We start from the raw sequence: 18,956 nt of genomic DNA, 5'->3' as shown, positions 1-18,956 counted from the left end.
CATGAAATTTGAAATTGTGCAAACGCAGTTTCCTTTACAAAACTTGCCGTTTGCACAAAATTGAATATTGTGCAAATCTTCCCCTTTTAAATACCAACTCCCTTTAATTAAATTTGCATGAAAGTTTGAAATTGTGCAAACGCAGTTTCCTTTACAAAACTTGCCGTTTGCACAAAATTAAATATTGTGCAAAGCTGCCTTGTAAAATATATTTTCTCTCTGTAATATGTGCAAACTCACAAAATGTAATTGAATAAAAATGATCCGGGCAAAGTGGTTTGAAGAACAGTCAGGACCTAGTCAAAATCGTCCCCTTCCAAGTTACGCAACAGCGGCGCTCTCTCCTGTGACAAATTCCGGGAACCCAAAAATAATTCTCGGAATTTGTCGCTAACAAAGGGAGAGCTAGGCCCGTTGGTCCTTTAAAAGGCGGAAAACTTGTGCAATTCACCAGAGAGCCAGCAACCATCGAACGATCAACATCTCTCCTGGACTGCCCTGACTGCCTTCTTCAAGCCTCTTCTGCCCTGGACCTTCACTGCAACCTGGCCTTCTTCTTTCTCCCGGCTCCCTGGTGTTCATCAAGAAGAAACTGTCACAATAGTCGAAGCGTCCCTAGTCAGGGCGCAGGTTTCCCCCTACCTTCCTCCCCCCTGCCTTATACCTTTCTCCCACATTTTCCCCATTTCTCCCTTCCCTATATTTTTTCCCATTTTCCCCAACATTTTCCCCATTTTTCCCTTTCATAATTTTTCCCCATTTTTTCCACATTTTTCCCCACTTTTCATTTTCCCCATATTTTTTCCCATTTTTTCAACATTCTCCCTACTTTTTCCCGACCTTCCCTTCCAAGGCGTCGAAGCGGCCAGCCGGCCACTCCCGCTATATCGTCTGTGCGGCCGGCGACTACAGTGCCGTCCCGTACACATGTTGAACACAGTTCTATGTGCACATACTGTCTGTTGCAATTTTTGTTTGATATTCTTAAAAACTTTTTATGTCCATAACACATGGACGCTAATTAATGCTGAAATGTATTTTATTTTCATCTTTGAATTTACCAAGAAGATTTGACAAGATTCTAATTGGTGTTAACCTTTATTTATTCAAGGTAATATGGAACCCGACAACTGGCTTTGGCACATGTATGATACTGTCAAAGGTTCAGATTGGCTTGGAGACCAGGTAAATTTTATTATTCTTCTTTTTTTTTAATGGCTTTTCACCCCAAAGGTGTGTTCTAGCCAGTGTCATATAGAGAATGTTTGGGTTTGTGAAAGTATAGGTTAATATTTTGTCCAGGCACACACACACAAGCAAATTAGTTGCAGGCAAAAGTTGCATCGCAACATTCGCGTGCATCAATATCCATTAAGGTATAAAAAGGTGCGCAGACGAGGCTACGTAACACTAAGGTGACTTCTTTTTTAATTTATGGGAATTTTGAAATAGTTGCCAACTGTCGTTACAACAAAAGTTGCTTGTGTGCAGAGGTCCCAATTTAATAGTAAACATAAATAATCCACTCACTAAATCGATATCTTCAGGCTTTTTGAATGAAACAAATTGGTCCTGAAAAACCATAGATATGCCAATATATAGACAGTACAATTCTCATTTGGAGCCTACTTATTATGCTATACACGAATGAAAAACTCTGAAAGTTTATTTCATAGATTTTCACAGTTTTTCATTCGTGGATATAGTTAGGCAATCATATGACGTCACAATATTTTGCTTCCAATTTTTGATCGGAGTTATACCCCCCTGATAGTAAATTACAAGTACACAGTACACTACAAAATAAAATCCTCCATAATAATACTATTCAAAGTACATCACCCATGTAATGTAATTTGTATAGCTGAAAAGAAAAATTAAAATACTTTTTAATTGGGTAGGCACTCTCTTATGATAATTATTGTAGGTACCTACCCAAACCCTTTTTTGATAGAGTTCTATTTTCAAAATTGGTGAAGAGCACAGAAAAGTGCTATTTATTTTTTATTTTTTTCATCAGTTTGTGTGATATATTTTTTCATATAAATGTGGTGACGAAATTTATGTCAGTAATATAATATTCATACATAAAAAATAATGAAAAATGTTTTGGGTAAATAAATATTGTTGCAAAATAATTTTTTCGAAACTTTTTAAAGTTCTGTTATGTGCTCTCCCGCATTCTCAAATAAATTAACATATCTATCAACTTGTCCCATAAAGCCACAGACTCTCTTTTTTGTGCAATTCAATTCTTGGTTGAGCCAATTTTCTACAGCTATTTTTAAAATGCACCAACTTTCGGTCGTTAAAGCTATAAAAAAAACCCCATTGGTTTTTATGTTTATTTTGGAATATGTGACTTGTGCACATACAACCGACTTATTTACATAATTTTTATTATGATTGTAACATTTATTTGCATAGACACTTAGTAATACATGATTATTGATTTTCCTTGAAATCTGTTGTGTTGTGGTTAATAAATTTTATGATATTTTAAAATTTTATTCTTATTCTGAGAGCTACTTACTGACATGTTGTCTATCACACAAATAATGATACTAAAAATAATTTGATTTTCTTACTAACCTTTGGAATACCAAGGTAAAATGCCTCCACACAGCATCCCCAAAGATGACATAGGCCCTGAGGGAAATTATTTTCTTCAGGGCCTCCTGTGTGGAGTTAATAAAAAAAAAAAAAAAAAAAAAAAAAAAAAAAAGACCGTCGTGCACTGGCTGAAACTATTTTCGTAATAACTGTTGTTTTTTATAAAATTATGATTTTGTTAATTGTACCGTGTTACCAGATTTTCAGCCTTACTAAAAAAACATGGTGTAAATATTACGCAGCACATAAGGTCAAAACAGTGAAAAACTTGATTTATTACCATGGCGTTTATTTGGTTAAAACAGGCTCGAAGCTGGCTTTACCACACCAACGTTGAACGGACTTGTAAGAATGTAATTAGTAAGACAAATTTGTTTCTATATTTATAACAATTGCATATATAAATATAATAAAACTCAAGAATATTTTCGTATTCTTCATTATATAATATTTTTTTAATAAAATTAAGAATTAATAATTTTATTTTAATTTTATTAATAAAATTAAGTCATATGAAGCTTTCCTGGAAATAAATACTGTACTATGACTTTTGTAACGGAATTTGGCGATGCTTTTCAAAAATTTTATAAATATGTTTGCAAGTGATGAAACGACAAGCTAGAATAATATTAAAGTACGTTATTTTCGCCAAGCGAATAAAATATATTTTAGTATGCTGGGAGCATTTTTTAAGGTTCAAAATATCATAAAACCGAGGCAAGTGGGGTTAAAACATAATATTTTTATTTATTATATCGATCAAATTTATATGTCCATATTCAGGATGCCATCCACTACATGACCCGAGAGGCACCCATGGCCGTAGTGGAGCTGGAGAATTACGGCGTTCCCTTCTCACGAACCAGCGAAGGGAAAATCTATCAGAGGGCCTTCGGAGGTCAGTCCCTCAACTTTGGAAAGGGAGGACAGGCCCACAGATGCTGTGCCGTAGCAGACAGGTAAATCATAAAAATGTAACCTTATGCATTATACATACTTTATTTTGGATTTTTTAACAGGGACATTAATTGAGCTTCTGTTCGCTCTACTACGCCTATATGTCATTTGTTTTTGAAAGACGTTAGTTATAAGTAGTTGTTGGTTATAGGTGGACTGATTGTAAGATAAATTTGTAGTAAAAACTTAAATCCTTTGTTTTTAAGCCTATTTCGATATTCAAACCCTAATTTCGGTTGTCTGTGACGTACATTATTTATTCCTTAACTGAAATTTGCTTTTTATTGAAAAGGGTCATTTTGAAAAAAAAACTTTTTTTTAACATTAACCTCACACAAGAGGCCCAGAGGAAATATTCCCTCTGGGCCTCTGTCATCTTGGGGATGCTATGTGGAGGGTATTTTTAAGGAGAGGAAGTCCTGGAAAGGAAAAAGGTTCGAGGGGTGGGTAGAAATCTAAGGATCAGTGTGTCTATATAAATATATCCCTCCCGCTGCGACGCAAGGCGATGGCTCTAGAGACTGGTTGAAGAGGTCAAAGGATCTCCCCAAACCAGCCTCTCCCGATCTGGCATGCCACGCATTTGCTGAGTAGGCGCATCCTGAACACACCTCACCCGATGAGCCCGCGCACCCCTGCTATATCACCAAACGTAGCGAACCTCTTGGGGTGACTTATGGCAGAGGTGTTGGTTATCCAATAAATGGTCCCCAGGGCGGCAGTACTCAATCCTGCCTTCCAAACTGATTGTTATTTGAAGAATTCAAACAAGCAATAAAGTACCTACCTACATTATATAATATTATTTTTGACAGAAAAATATTGCTGAGAATTCAGACTATCGTGTGATTTTTCACGGGTCTGCACTAATTTGATTAATAAAATTGTGAAAGGCCCATGAGGTGATTTTTGGCAAAAAACGGTACTATGGAAATTACAAATCAATTTATTTTTATTGGGGGCAGATATAGATGTGTATATTCAGACAAATGAAATTATATGTTTTGTAATTATGTCAGCTGTACAACAGAGCAAAATAACAGCAGATGTGGGGATAGATAAGAATGTGGAAGGGGATATATTATTTTTATGTAGGATTACCTGGGGCCTAAATCTGTATCTTTTAATGCTTGTTACCGTGGTCGTTATCTGCATATTTTTACAGTTCAATATGTTCAATACTTGGGTTCGAACTTTACATGCCATTTTTTCAGGCTCTATGGTACAAAACAGACTGAAATTTTGGAATTGTGATTAAAATCATAGTCCAGAGTGAAATCAGTTATAATAACTCCATAAAAAGTTACATTTCCGGAAAAATCATCATTCTTACTGAGTTCGAAATTTATACGTCATTTTATTGGGCTCTATGGTACCAAACAGGCTGAAATTTTGGAATCGTGATAAGAATCATGGTCTTAAGCGAAATCAGTAACAATAATGTATAAGTGTGTGTATTATAATGCACATTAAAAGTTGAATACTTAGGCCCCCAGGCTACACATACAGTTAAATAGTTTATTACCTGAGCAAGCTGATACCCTAGTTATAAATGAATTATTATTAATGAAACCATTATTATAAATGTAGGATGCAGCTTTATTTATTTTTTCTATTTATTCTATTCGTTTTATTTATTTATTTTTAAATTGCCTCAGGTTCATTTCGAAAAAGAAGAAATTTACATTTCAAATGTTAACTTGAAAAATTATACATCTATCCAATGAAATTATAAAAATACAAGAAACGTATTAACGTAAACGGAGGATATATGTAAATGTAAATGGTAGCAGAAGTCGGGGATGCCCGAGGAAGACATGGCACGATCAAGTGAATCAGATACTTGAGATGGGCCATGTCAAGAGTCAGAATAATAGAAAAGTATGTATGAATGTGAATGAGGCAACAAGTGTGTGCCAAGACCGAGTTGTTTGGCGGTCCGTCCTCTCTGCCTACCCCTGCGGAGAAACGGCGTGATGGTTAGTTAGTTAGTTACAAGAAACGTTATATTCTTACTAATTGAAAAAAAAAACAGGACCGCTTATGAAAAGGATAGCCATTCAAAGAATATTCGTGTACGGATAAAATAACTATGTATATAAACGGCTCGCTGAAGTATGTCCACTGAACCTAGTTCAGTGGTACCATATAAATGTATCAAACCATGGGGTTTTCGTGAAAATTAGTGGAGCATTATTGGAACCATGGGGTTTTCTCGGTAACGTATCTTCACTCTGTTAATTCATCTAAGCATCTTTCATACATGTAAACAAAAGAAATACACATTTTAAACAAGGAATTGGGATATGTTGTGAGGCTGAAGGTAATGGAGAGGGGAAGGAGATTGGAAGAGGAAGGTGGATTACCTGGTTATTCAGATCTGGTCACCAAACACGGCCAAAGCCATTTCAATTCTGAATGGTGGTCTTACACCAGAGCGATACTTCCGCTCTGGAACGTGCCACAAATATACTATTATATACTACTATAACGTCTTAGGCTACCTGTAATTGTTATAAATAAATGTACAAATTCTATATAAATAAAAAATATTATTTTTAGTAAAAAATTGTGAAATAACACAAATAAAATTAACTTGCACATGCTGGGATTTGAATCCGCGACCTACAGCTTGCTAGTCAAGACCCTCACCCCTCAACCATTTTTTGGTTTGGACTCAAAAGTAATAATAAATTATCACTTCTGAGTACAAACCAATTAAAAACAAGATCTTCAGTAGGTCAAAAACTCAGTCACGCACGCTATCTACTTACTCAGTAGGTAGAAACTTGCTATAAAGGGGGCAGAGGTTGCGTGACTACTTTGTCCATCTTTATTATATTGGTTTACTCATTTGAATGACATGTGTATACATCAACACTCATTAAAAATGGGTGTTTATTTTTACCTTTCCACAGCGACAGACTAATTATAATTTCTTTAAATACAACACACACTCTTGTAGAACCCACTCACTTTTTTTTGCAAATGAAAAAAGTGTTTTCACAGCAAGCTACAAGGAAGACACATTATTAATTAATTCTTTTAAACTAAATAATGATTCATTATTTGCAAATAATTATGAAAATACGAAACAGATTCCCTGACAAGCTACCGAATTTTCGCCATTCAGGCAAAAGTCACCAACCCTCATGTATTGTTTGAGATATCCGAACCTGAATTTTAGAAAAATGATCTTATTAAGCGGTGGTTATGCCAGCGAATTTTCTCAAACTGTAAAAACGTCTTCATTTTTTTCAAAGACTGCACAACACTTTTTGTTCTTCTGGTAGCTCTTTAAAAAAATCCCAAACAAAAATGACACCTTTCTTTTTACTGCACTTGTCATTGTAGCTGCTGTTTTAATAATCACTCTACAATTATAAAAAACACACTGATTAATTAGAACACGTTGTGCGAGCGTGTGGTAGACGAATTTTGGTTTGTGCGCATGACTGGGTAGGGTGGAGGTAGTGAGAGACATGCAGCCCGTCGGTTCATGCAGCTAGCTCGCAGTCGACAGCAGTCAGCAGTCTAGTCACAACAAGTGACAGTGACTCACAGCGCCGGACGCATAGTGTGGGATAACGTATCGTGTTATTATACCGAGACACAACTGTTTCGACGAAATAAATACAAGACAGCTCGTTATACCATTGTTTTATTGTGTCTACAGTTAAAATAAATATCAAGAGGTCGAAATAAATAGCAGAGCATTCATCACGTAAACAATTTTAAAAAATTACACGTCTTGAAATTAGAGCCGGTTCTTGCTGTCAGAACCGGGTCTCCTTCGGAGAACCGGGTCCTGTGGGAACCGGATCGAAACCGGGTACCCGGCTCATCACTAATTTAAAGTCAATTTCGGGTTATGACTTTTTTTATTTGAGCTTTCGTTTTCGAGAAAATCGAAGGTGGATTTCTTTGATAAATTTCAAAATTTTATGTTTGATAGAATATCTATACATATTAATAACATCATTAATAATATTGACGTCAAAGTTTATTTTTTTATTTATATATTAGTTAAATTATTCTGTGTTATTTAGTACAACTAAACAGTAATCTTTTTTCATTAATTCTTTACTTGAAGCATACCTTGTTTGGAATATTTTTCCGGCTGCCATGGATAAATCATGTATTGATCTACAAAGAGAAAAATAATATTATTACTTATTTAGAACTTTACAACACAACACATAGATAGAATATCTCTGATTTTACAGTGTGTGAATGGTTACGTTTTTATATGCAGAAAGGCAATATTATTGTTAATATTAATAATAAACTTGTTTACTCCTTATATTAATACCCCTTACCGTGAAAGATGAAAAACTTGACTTGTTATCACTTAAAACGGCCGATTTTACCAAACCAACAATGATCCGGCGTGAGATGGTAATTTTTGGTTTTATTACCACGCCATACGAAAAAATGTTCACTCTCATAACTTAGTCAGAGCGCGTAAAGACAATGAATTCTCACACACACTTGCAAAAAGAGCGCGCCAGTCAACAATCATGACGTTCGTGCTATCTGTTTGGAACAGGAACGCACATTGAATGTTGTATTTTATGCGTTTCAAAGAATATGACAGTTGAAAAAATACAATGCGACAAATTTACATGAAAAAAGAGAATTTGTGAGTACTTACTGTTTTTGTAGCTTCCTTAGATTATTACAATGCTTCAAGTGAGTCAGTATTCTACTATTAGACCCATTAATGAAAGATTTTGATGGTATTTTCGAAATATATACACCGCCAAACACGGAGCGTGTAGTTTCACTACCGTTAACGAGGGCTCCTCTCCCGGAATAAGTAAAAAACTGAAATGTGTTTAAAATTTGGTGCAAGATGAAGTATTTATTTAATTGTTAATATCCACAGATATCATAACGATAATAAGAAGCCGTACCTATACAGATGTGTGTATTATATACATATTTTAAATTAAAAATATTGTGTAAAATCATTATTAATGCGATAATTATAGATCGAAGTTTTAAAAGTGGTTTGTATGGTATATCAATGTTTTTATTTTTTTATGGTCGAATGCCCACATCAATTACAAAAAAAATAAGCTGATTGAAAAATAATAGTCCATTATTTGGTAACAAAAAATATGAAATCTGAGAATGACATACGAAAGCTAGTAATAAGCCGTTTTAGAGAGCCGTTTTCCAGCAAATCACCATTCTGCCTTATAACCCACTCTTAAGGCGAAATAGGTAGACTTGACCTGACATTTGTCATTTTTTAGGCCAATTTTAGGCGTATGGACACTTTTCTTCAAAAAAACACAAATTGATTTTGAAAGATCATTATTTTATCTACCAAAGCAAGACGTTAAATTTTGAAAAATAATGTTTTTTTCATATCATAATAAAGTGTTACCATTGGTCGATGCATAGATTTGTTGCATTTTCAAAGGTGAATTTGTATTATACAACAAATATTTCAAATCGTATAATTATACAGTATAAACAATCGATAAATTATCTACCAAAAGTATGTATAAAAATTTTGTTTTTATTTCAAATAAAATTACTAATAAATAAATCCGAGCACGCGTTTTGTGATGAAAATCCATCAATTTGATTATTTATTTATGGTCTTACAAATTGGATAGTTCTGATTTTTTTACAAAAATAATTTACCAAGACATTATAGAAACATCAGAAATAATTCGTGACCAAAAAATATATTCTTAAAGTATATAATAGTAATTAATGTCGATTCGCGTTTGTTGTTTGTGATTACCACGGCGCAAACCGAAATTTTGTCATTCTCCGCTGCGACAGGGCGGCGAGCGGACGTCTAGTCCACGCCGGTCTAGTTAATAACATTTTAAAGAAATTCCTCGCTTAAAAATGGGGAGGAAAATACCCTTGGAAAAAAGTTTAATTAGAAAACACAAATTACAACATCAAAAACGTACGTGGGACATATATTTAAAAAATAAAACAAGGGTTAGTGATATTTAATTATCTGTGTACATTGTACGTACTTATATGCTACAGGGTCGTTCGAACGAATCAGTCAGAATATGCATATATTTTTTATAACATTTAGCGATAATTTTCTGTTGTTTAATTTCCAGGGAAAAGAATCAACTATGGACTATCAGGAGTTTATGTTTATCATCGATGTTTCATGTATAAATGTTAAAACTTATGCCAAAGTACATGAAACTGTTTGTGATTGGTGGTCAAAAAGTGCCACGAACCAAATAAATTTTGATTGGTGATGTGCGATTCAAATCATGTTTTTGTTCATAATTTCTATTCTATTGTCCAATTCACTATTACATGGGTATAATTTAACACATTAAATATTTTTTGTGTTACTGTTTGTCAGTTTCATAATGTCATGTTGTGAATTGAGCCTCTTGTATTATGAAAAAATTATTATTTTATTTATTATTGATATCCTTTGTTTTTGATATCCTTACCTACGATTTTTTGATATCCTTACCTATGATTTTTCAATTGAAATTTACCTCGTGAATTTAATAACATTTCAAAAATTATTTTAGCTTTCAAATTTGCAGTATTTCAAAAATTTTTATTGTGATTTTGTGACATTTGCCTGAACAATGACAATATGATACTTCACATTTTCATGTTGGAATGGCTTATTTAAAGATCGTTTTTAAATTACTTTTCCAATTATTAACACATATGCGCATAAATGTTAACAGTTCTTGTAAACAGCAGTGAAAGGGTTAATGTTAATTAAATTCCTTCAATACGGTGTGTTATCAAAAGCATTACATAGTTTCAAAAGTATAAACTGTATAATCTAACTGCGCATTTAACACATACAAGTTTTAAATATGTATTTACTATGTACATACTAACCTTTGTCTGTTTTATATTATTTCCATCGCTTTGGACATGAATGTAAACTAAGTTAGCATTGGCAAGCGCAGTCTTGGGGTCGTGCTCCCATTAACTGTTATCCTTGAAATAAATAGTTAAAGTTACCTTGTTAACATCTTCATCTTATTTGAATGATAATGATAAATATCTCATCTACACTGAACCATTCATAACCAGTGGCGGCTCGTGACTTTTGGGTCACTAGAGTGCTAATATTACAAAAAATGGAATTATTCATGTTATTATATATTATTATACTAGCTGAAAACTATTTTTATTTTTTTTCGAAAATTCGATTTTTTGTAGAAGATTTTTTAGGAAGTACGTGCGGCGCACGGCCAAACTAAAATTTCCTGAAAATCTTCATACAAAAAATCGAATTTTAGAAAAAAAATTGTTAGCGATCGGCGTCATAATGATTTTTCAAAATGGTGTGTGGTTCTGGTATCGTTAACCTTGCTCAAAAAACGCATGGTGGATGCTTTGAGAACCATCATACCAAATTCATAATTCACGCTGCGCCAACACAACCGACGAATTATTGCACAAAAAAATGGAAACAATTATTCCGCGTTCTTGCGGAGTAAACCGATTCATGTCTTGTCGATTTGTATTCTGCGTTTGTTTACTTCACAAATGTCAACCGAATTGACATTTGACGCCATTTGCAAAAGTTATAGCGTTTTCCAATAGGGTGATTACTTTTGCCCTACCCTGTATATGTAAATAAAAATTATTACGTTTAATAATAGGGTTTAAAAGTTATATTAGATTTAGCACACTACTGCAGATTTAAAAAAACTTTATTAATCTTCCGTGCTGGTTGGAATGTCAGAATCTAGAGTTCTAGGGTTGCTCTGCCTCGTGTTGAAATTTGCAGTAGGGCAATCTCTCAACCTTCAACCCCTTATATGGTGGCATTTATTAAAGATGCATAGTTTATTGAAGGACAGTAAACAACCTATTGTATAGTCTGGATTCTTAGAGGATTTTAATCTCATAAGCTTTTATTTTCAGAACTGGTCACTCCATGTTGCACACACTGTACGGCCAGTCTCTGCGCTACAACTGCAACTGCTTCATCGAATACTTCGCTCTTGACCTGATCATGGAAAACGGACAGTGCAAGGGAGTCATTGCCATTTGCTTGGAAGATGGTACCCTCCATAGGTAATTTATTCATTTCTTTTAAAAGTCATCATTCAATTACCAACATGAGCCATCAATATATTTTTTTATGTTTACAAACTTTTTTTACACTTTTTACTTGTTTACAGACGTTTTTCACCATCCTCCTGATTACCATAGGATAATGTATATTTTCGATTTAATATTTTCAATATATTTATTTATAAAGTCCGATCTTACTATTCGGTGCTCGAAGTGTTGCCGTATATAATAGAAGTTAGGCGAGTTTTCTACCTATTACGAGTATTTATTGCATAATATACTAGTGGGCCCCGCAATTCTTCGCTATTGCTAATGTCTTTCTCGGACGTCTCCGACTTCTTCTACAATTCACTACTGTATATCACAATGTTACTGTTAACCTTTCCCTTACTGTGCTAAAAAAATCCACGCGTTCCGGTGCTGTGTAGTCAATACACATCTCAAAATAAGCGATTTAATATTGGAAAAATATGAATATTCATAGCTAATCGCTTATGTTTATTATATTTTATATCAGAAGTGATAATAATTGTAATTTAATTGCTGAAAACATGAAAAAACCATCGGCAGATGCTAAAAATAATGTGCGAGGGATCCACACCTAACGACGGTCCGCGCCGACTAACGGCGGGTGGCGGCTGGCACACACACAGCTATGTTGTCGTAGATATTGATGGTCTAAATCAAAATACAACTGCGGACGTGTGGATTTCTCATGTTCCCGCATAGTGAACTAAAGCGGGACATCAATTGCTTGTCATTTCCTCGTATACTCTTCGCGTAGCAGTTTCACACGGTTGATTGTATTGGTGTATTTGTTTCCGATTTTTAACAAAAATCTCTGATTTTTAATTGAATTTGAAAACTACGTAAAATATTATTTTTTAATTCAGTGCATAAATGTATAACAGAGGAATACCTAAAATCTGAACCCAGAGTTTATTATATTTATAGAGTTATTAGAAACAATGTGTAGTAAATACATGGACTTTAATTCAACTCCGTATCTCATTCCGGTGCTGAGATATTACGTTAACTTTGACTTCTTGTACCATTCAAACCAATCGCTAAACACTCCTGGCTCTAATAAGAACAAATGTAGAAATTTTCAGCGATATCGGTCAACTACTTTTCGAGCGCAAACATTTTAAATTTTTATATATTAAGATGTTATCCTATAGATAAGTTATCAAGAGCATGGTGAAATCCCCCCTTAATCAATTAAGGTGGGCTTATTGCCACCTGGCAATAATTTGTCTTAATAAATAATAAAATATATATTATTTGGTTTAACTTTAATATTGGAAAAGGTTCAAGCTAGTTGTGTGTAAACATTTTTCGAAAGGTTAATCATTTGTTTTGCTGATTCAAAGTCATAATTTACAATTGTTTATTGTCAGGTTCCAAGCCAAGAACACAGTCCTGGCCACCGGAGGAGCTGGACGGGCATACTTCTCGTGCACCTCGGCCCACACCTGCACCGGAGACGGCTCTGCCATGATCAGCCGCGCTGGTCTGCAGAACCAGGATATGGAGTTCGTACAGTTCCATCCTACAGGTAAATTAAATGATGCTTAGTTTCAAATTTCATTTTTTTTACTCCTTATGTTCTATTTATTTTTCACATCTTTGACCAATCTAATCAACAACAAAAAAATTAACATAACACCTTTTGCATCCAAACCTAGGAAACACTTCCTTGCAAATAGAGTAGTGGAAGCATGGGACAAACTTCCACAACATTTCATCGATGCTACTAATTTAAATCTCAATTTGATTCTTATTTATGGAGAAGAAAGGATTAAGTTATTTTTAAATTTAAATCAACTCAATTACCGTTAAACTTATTGTGAAATCAGAAATGAGCACATCAGCAGAATGCTGCCTCCTTATTTGATAATAATAGCATGCCTTATGTAAAATATTTAGAGCGGGAGCACACAGAGAGCGGTCAGAGTTCTGCGTTTTAGTGACCGTTGACCGCTCAAGAGTTCCAAAGCACACAAGCGGCGTTCAAATTCTCGCGTTCTAGTTTCGTTTGGGTCTTTGCATAATATGCAACATGTCACTAGAACGTTCATCATCCGATGAAGAATTATTGCTCTTGTGGAGCTTAGCAGCTTCTAAAAAGAAAAGGAAGTATTGGGTGCGCCCAATCAACACAACGCGAGAAGAACAAGGCGAATTTACTAGTATTTTTCAGGATTTACTTAAAGATGAACAACGATTCTATATTTTTATAATTTACATAACTTAAATCGTATAATAAACTCATTTCCCTAACCAATTCAATTAACTTTTCCGTGTTTGTAACCTCAGACATCGCGGCGTTCTCTGCCTCGGCGGGAAAAGAACTCTTAGAATGCGACGTTCCGTTTTGACCACCGCGGTCTGACTGCCCGCTGTGTGCGTTGTTGTTATAGTATCAGAACATTCTAATGAACGCCGAACGCGGAACTCGGAACTCCTGACCGCTCTCTGTGTGCTCCCGCTCTTACATATTTGTATTAACTGGTTAACAATCAAAATTAGTACCTAATTCTGCTAACTTACTTGTGCATCTGTCGAATTATCTACTGAAAAATTTAAGGTTATGTAATTTTATCAAAACCTTATTTTCAAAAGACATAACAGCTGTCACATGCAAAAATAATGTATAAAAATTAAACAACTGATTTGGAGGTACAGACTTCACTTAAGGCACGTGGAAATGATCCCAATCCCTTTCTGTGATGCCCTTTCCTTACGTCTGTTTCCAGGGATTTATGGCGCTGGTTGTCTGATCACCGAGGGTTGCCGTGGAGAAGGAGGCTACCTGGTGAACGCCGAGGGAGAGAGGTTCATGGAGCGCTACGCCCCCGTCGCCAAGGATCTCGCTTCCAGGGACGTTGTCTCCAGAGCTATGACTGTCGAAATCAAAGAAGGTTAGTATCCCATTTCTTTTAATTAGAAGATACTTCAAGTATTGTCTTAATGAAAAATTAGAATCTAATGGAAATAATTCTAACTGTGTTCAACAACTAAAAAATATTTCCTTTTTTATTGTAAGCTATTTGGCAGCTCACAATGTACCGTGTGGCATCTCATTAAAATAATAAAATGTTTATGTTTAATGTTTAGGTCGCGGCTGTGGCCCCCAGAAGGACCATGTGTATCTACAGCTGCACCACCTGCCCGCCGAGCAACTGCACGCGCGCCTGCCCGGTATCTCCGAGACGGCCATGATCTTCGCCGGAGTAGACGTCACGCGAGACCCCATCCCCGTACTACCCACGGTCCACTATAACATGGGCGGCATTCCCACCAACTACAAGGGACAGGTCAGAACATCTCAGCACATTACTTATTCGACTGCCATTTCTTTTTCTTACTAATAAAAAATCACTTGTTTCACATTGTGTAAAGACTGTTCAAAAAAATGTCTTTAACTGGATACGAAAGAACTGGCAACATTGCATTTTGGCAGACTGGCGCAATTTCAAATCATGTTTTTGCTCATAATTTCTATTCTAATGACAAATTCACTGTTATATTAGTATAATTCAATATATTTACTATTATTTTTGTTATTTTTCGTCACCTTTAATCCATTAATAATGTCATGTAATGAATTAAGTTTCATGTTTTCGGAAAAAGTTTTATTTCGAACATATTATTTTTTAATTGACTGTTAATGAGTGAATTTAATAAGAATTCCATGAAAGTGATGTTTTTAATAACATGAATGCCTTATGCATGTGTAGGTAAATACAATTCCAGGAAATCAATTTTATAAAATTTAATTTTTAAAAATATACAGGGTGTCCGGAAACTCGTAGTACAAGCTGGAAATTGGTGAATCTACATCACATTTGGAGTCGATTTTGTAGTATATTTTTTTTTTATTTGAGCTTTCGTTATCGAGTAAATCGAGTTTGAAGTTGATTTTTTTTTTTTTTTTTTTAATCAAATTCTTATAAATTATTACTGAAGATCAAAGTACCCAACTAATTAAAACTATTTGAAAGTAAAACAAATGAAGAAACTCGGATTTGAAGCATTATTTTGAAATCACCCTTCATTTAACCCGGTGTAATCATAAAATATTTCTGCTCTGCAGGGTTAAAACATCTGTTATTCAACCCTAAACACCAGAAAAAACTTTAACCCTAAAATAGCCGAAAAATATTTTTTTTTGGTTTTTTTTTTTTTTTGAAAATGCTCAAATCAAAAAACTTTATGTTTTTTTGGGTTCCCCATGTGGTGTAGATTCTCCAGTTTCCCGCTTGTACTACGAGTTTCCGGACACCGTGTATATATACGAGGGTGGTCTGAAAAGTTTCCGACCTCAACGCAAAGATGGCGGTACTCGTCAATAAAAGCTAGTGAATGTAGTTGTGCATCTTTTGACAGTTACTCACCAAAGTTTCAGCCATTTTGGACGCGCAGTTTTTAGTTGACAGTCGTTTCAGTGAGTCGATGTGTGTGTTTTTGTGAAAATGAAAAAAATTGAGCTCTTATTAAATTTTTGTTTTTGAAAGGCAATACGCCTACACAAATCAAAGATAAGTTGGACTCTGTGAATGGGGACTCTGCACCATCATTGACCACAGTGAAATTTTGGGCAGCTGAATTTAAACGTGTCCGTAAGAGCTTGGGAGATGATAAACGTTCGGGACATCCAAAAACTGCAACTACTGACGAAAACATTGCTAAACTTCACCAAATAGTGTTAGATGATCGCCGAATTAAAGTGAGAGGAAAAACTCAGCGTGTGTGTACTTAGGCCACCGCGTTAATAGACAGAAGTGGGACACCATGATCACTTATAATTTTTAGTTATGAAAACTTTTTCTAAAACTCAACACTTAAAAATAACACATAAATTTTATGTCATGTAAAAAATATTATTTAATTATTAAAGCACTATAGAGGAATCTGTGTCGGTCACATTTTTTTGGAACTATGGTAAACTTTAAAACAGGGTTCGATACAAAAAGACACCGCATTCTTTACATACGTATCTCGTTAACTGCATTTTTTTATTTTTCTATCGGCTTACACACCATCGTGATTACGGTTTTTTTATTTTGTCGGTTGTTGGAATAAATTCGGCCATATGCTTAGTGGCATATTTAGGCAAAACCTGAAACGGCTTGAGGTGGGCTGATGTATTAGGCTCTGGTATTTGAGAAATCTCTGGTTTATATTTCTCAACTAGTTGCATAATAACCGCCAATTGAGCTATATTTAATCTGCTAGAGATTTTTTCATACCTGTCACTTGGGTGTACAAAATAAATTAATTCAATAAATATATTTCCAGCCACAAGCTAATGCTTCTATGGAAGAAGGGTCTTGAAATATTTGATCATATATTGTAACAAATAAACAAAAATGTACTTATATACATAATAAAAAATAAATAGGTCAAGTATGTCAAAAAATACTTTTTTATACCATTTTATGATCTACCGCATACAGAATAAACTGCTCAATATCATGTCGCTTTTGTCAACAGTTTTTTTATTTTTTTTTATTGTGTTTATTTCTTGCTAGAGCAATCCCGATGAGTTACAGAACTCATTTTAGGACAGGAGGAACTTACAATTCATATGTAGGAGGTAGTAGGTACAATTTTACATCCCATAGATTTATTGTAATCAATGACACAAGCGGGCTTGCGAATGGGTTGTTTAGTTGATTTATTTTAGTGGTTTCTTTAAATGAGTTATCGTGCAAGGTAGTTAGCATATGTACATCCCTTTTATCACACCATTTTAATGCTAAAAGGGGACTGCGGCTATTTGACTCAAATTTGCCTTTTTTTATTTTTTATAAATTTTGGCATTTCCTTTCGGTTCTTTTTTACCGTCCCACAGGCATTGGTTTTTTTCGAATGCAAAAAATTGAATAACTTTGAACTTGAGTACCAATTGTCACACCACAAATTGTGCCCTTTGCCAAAATAATCAGTTAGGAGTGTAGTAACAACAGCACCGGTTATTCCCAAGTTTTGTTCATTTGGAATTTCCGTGCCTTCTCCGCAGTAAATTATGAAATCAAGAATGTATCCAGTTTTCACATCACACAAAACAAACATTTTGATTCCAAAGCGATGTCTTTTTGATGGAATATACTGCTTAAAAATAAGCCTACCCTTGAAAACTATGATGCTTTCATCTATACATAGATCTTCATAAGGTATCACAGACTCTTTAAATAGTGTTCGGGTGTGATTTAAAATTAACCTTATTTTATAAAGACGATCTATAGGAAGCGAATTTGAGTCACAGAAATGTAAATTTTGTAACAACAATTGATATCGGTCTCTACTCATGATCTAGCCAAAAATAGGGGAACTTAGAAATATATGTACTCCAATAATCTTCAATAGTCAAGTGTTCGTTTCTTGTTATAAGCATGGTTATTGCAAAAAATAGATACATTTCTTCAATACTTGTGTCCTTCCGTTTATGAATTCTTGACTTCGCACCAAATTCCTTTGAAATGAGAAGAAAAGTATGGTAGTTGTGTGTTTCTCGAACAATTTCATTCATTATTTTTTTCATGATAAACATTAGTTTATCATTAAAAAAATAATAATATTCGACAACTCAAAAATATTTCACCAACAAATGAAGATATAATATGGCTCGACGCCATCTAGTGAGAAATTTAGCACTAACAAATCCTTTCCTACAAAAATAAAGTTGGTTGTTTACAGCTGGAAAAAAATATAACAAGCGGTAATTGTTTATTGAGGTACTAGTACATATTAAATTATTTGGCGGGTTGGAAATAAGCCGACAAAGCTCAGTGGTTTCAGAGCACCTGACCGGACATCAGAAGGCACGGGTTCAATTCCCGTTGGCGGCATTTATTTTTACTCGGGAGATATTTTCAATTTGTATTGATATTTCAGGCTACTAATTATTGCTTATAATTACATTCATAATTGAGCGATTCAAAAAATGCTAAAAAAATCACTTTCTTTTTTTGTTAAAGTGTTACATAATGATAATGATGATATTTTTATGTTGACAAATAAATTTTCTATAATGATTTAAAATGTGCCATATTTGATTTTTCGCCAAAGCGACATGTTCGTGTTCATGAATATGGCGTTAGCAACATTAAGCCATTAGCATTATCTACACCCTAATGATGTTTTAGCGAGTTGGAACTGTTTTGGAATACGCAGTTTTAGAACATTAATATAATCAACAATCATGCACCAAAATATTAAAATTACACATTTCTATTGCTATTATCAGAATCAGAAAAGTATATTTTAATTCTTCTTTTTCTCTTGAGTAGAATACTTCTTTTGCGACCAGAATGTTTGTCTGTTCT

General features: G+C 34.4%; 1 protein-coding gene across 1 annotated transcript in view; it reads left to right on the top strand.

Annotated features, from left to right (window-relative positions):
* Positions 1-18,956, top strand: part of SdhA (succinate dehydrogenase, subunit A (flavoprotein)) — a 42,535-nt gene that overhangs the window by 13,397 nt on the left and 10,182 nt on the right. Inside the window, exons 3-8 of the mRNA XM_089641870.1 lie at positions 1,112-1,185; positions 3,397-3,572; positions 11,470-11,622; positions 13,023-13,180; positions 14,382-14,546; positions 14,743-14,942. Coding sequence (XP_089497996.1) covers positions 1,112-1,185; positions 3,397-3,572; positions 11,470-11,622; positions 13,023-13,180; positions 14,382-14,546; positions 14,743-14,942 — 926 coding nt within the window. The remainder of the gene's footprint in view (positions 1-1,111; positions 1,186-3,396; positions 3,573-11,469; positions 11,623-13,022; positions 13,181-14,381; positions 14,547-14,742; positions 14,943-18,956) is intronic.

Source organism: Hesperophylax consimilis, chromosome 1 (assembly GCF_061612785.1).
Source record: "Hesperophylax consimilis isolate HC1 chromosome 1, BYU_Hcon_1.0, whole genome shotgun sequence".
In the NCBI taxonomy this organism is placed as follows: Eukaryota; Metazoa; Arthropoda; class Insecta; order Trichoptera; family Limnephilidae; genus Hesperophylax; species Hesperophylax consimilis.
Note: the sequence above shows the minus strand (reverse complement) of the source record. Positions and strands in the feature narration are given on the sequence as shown.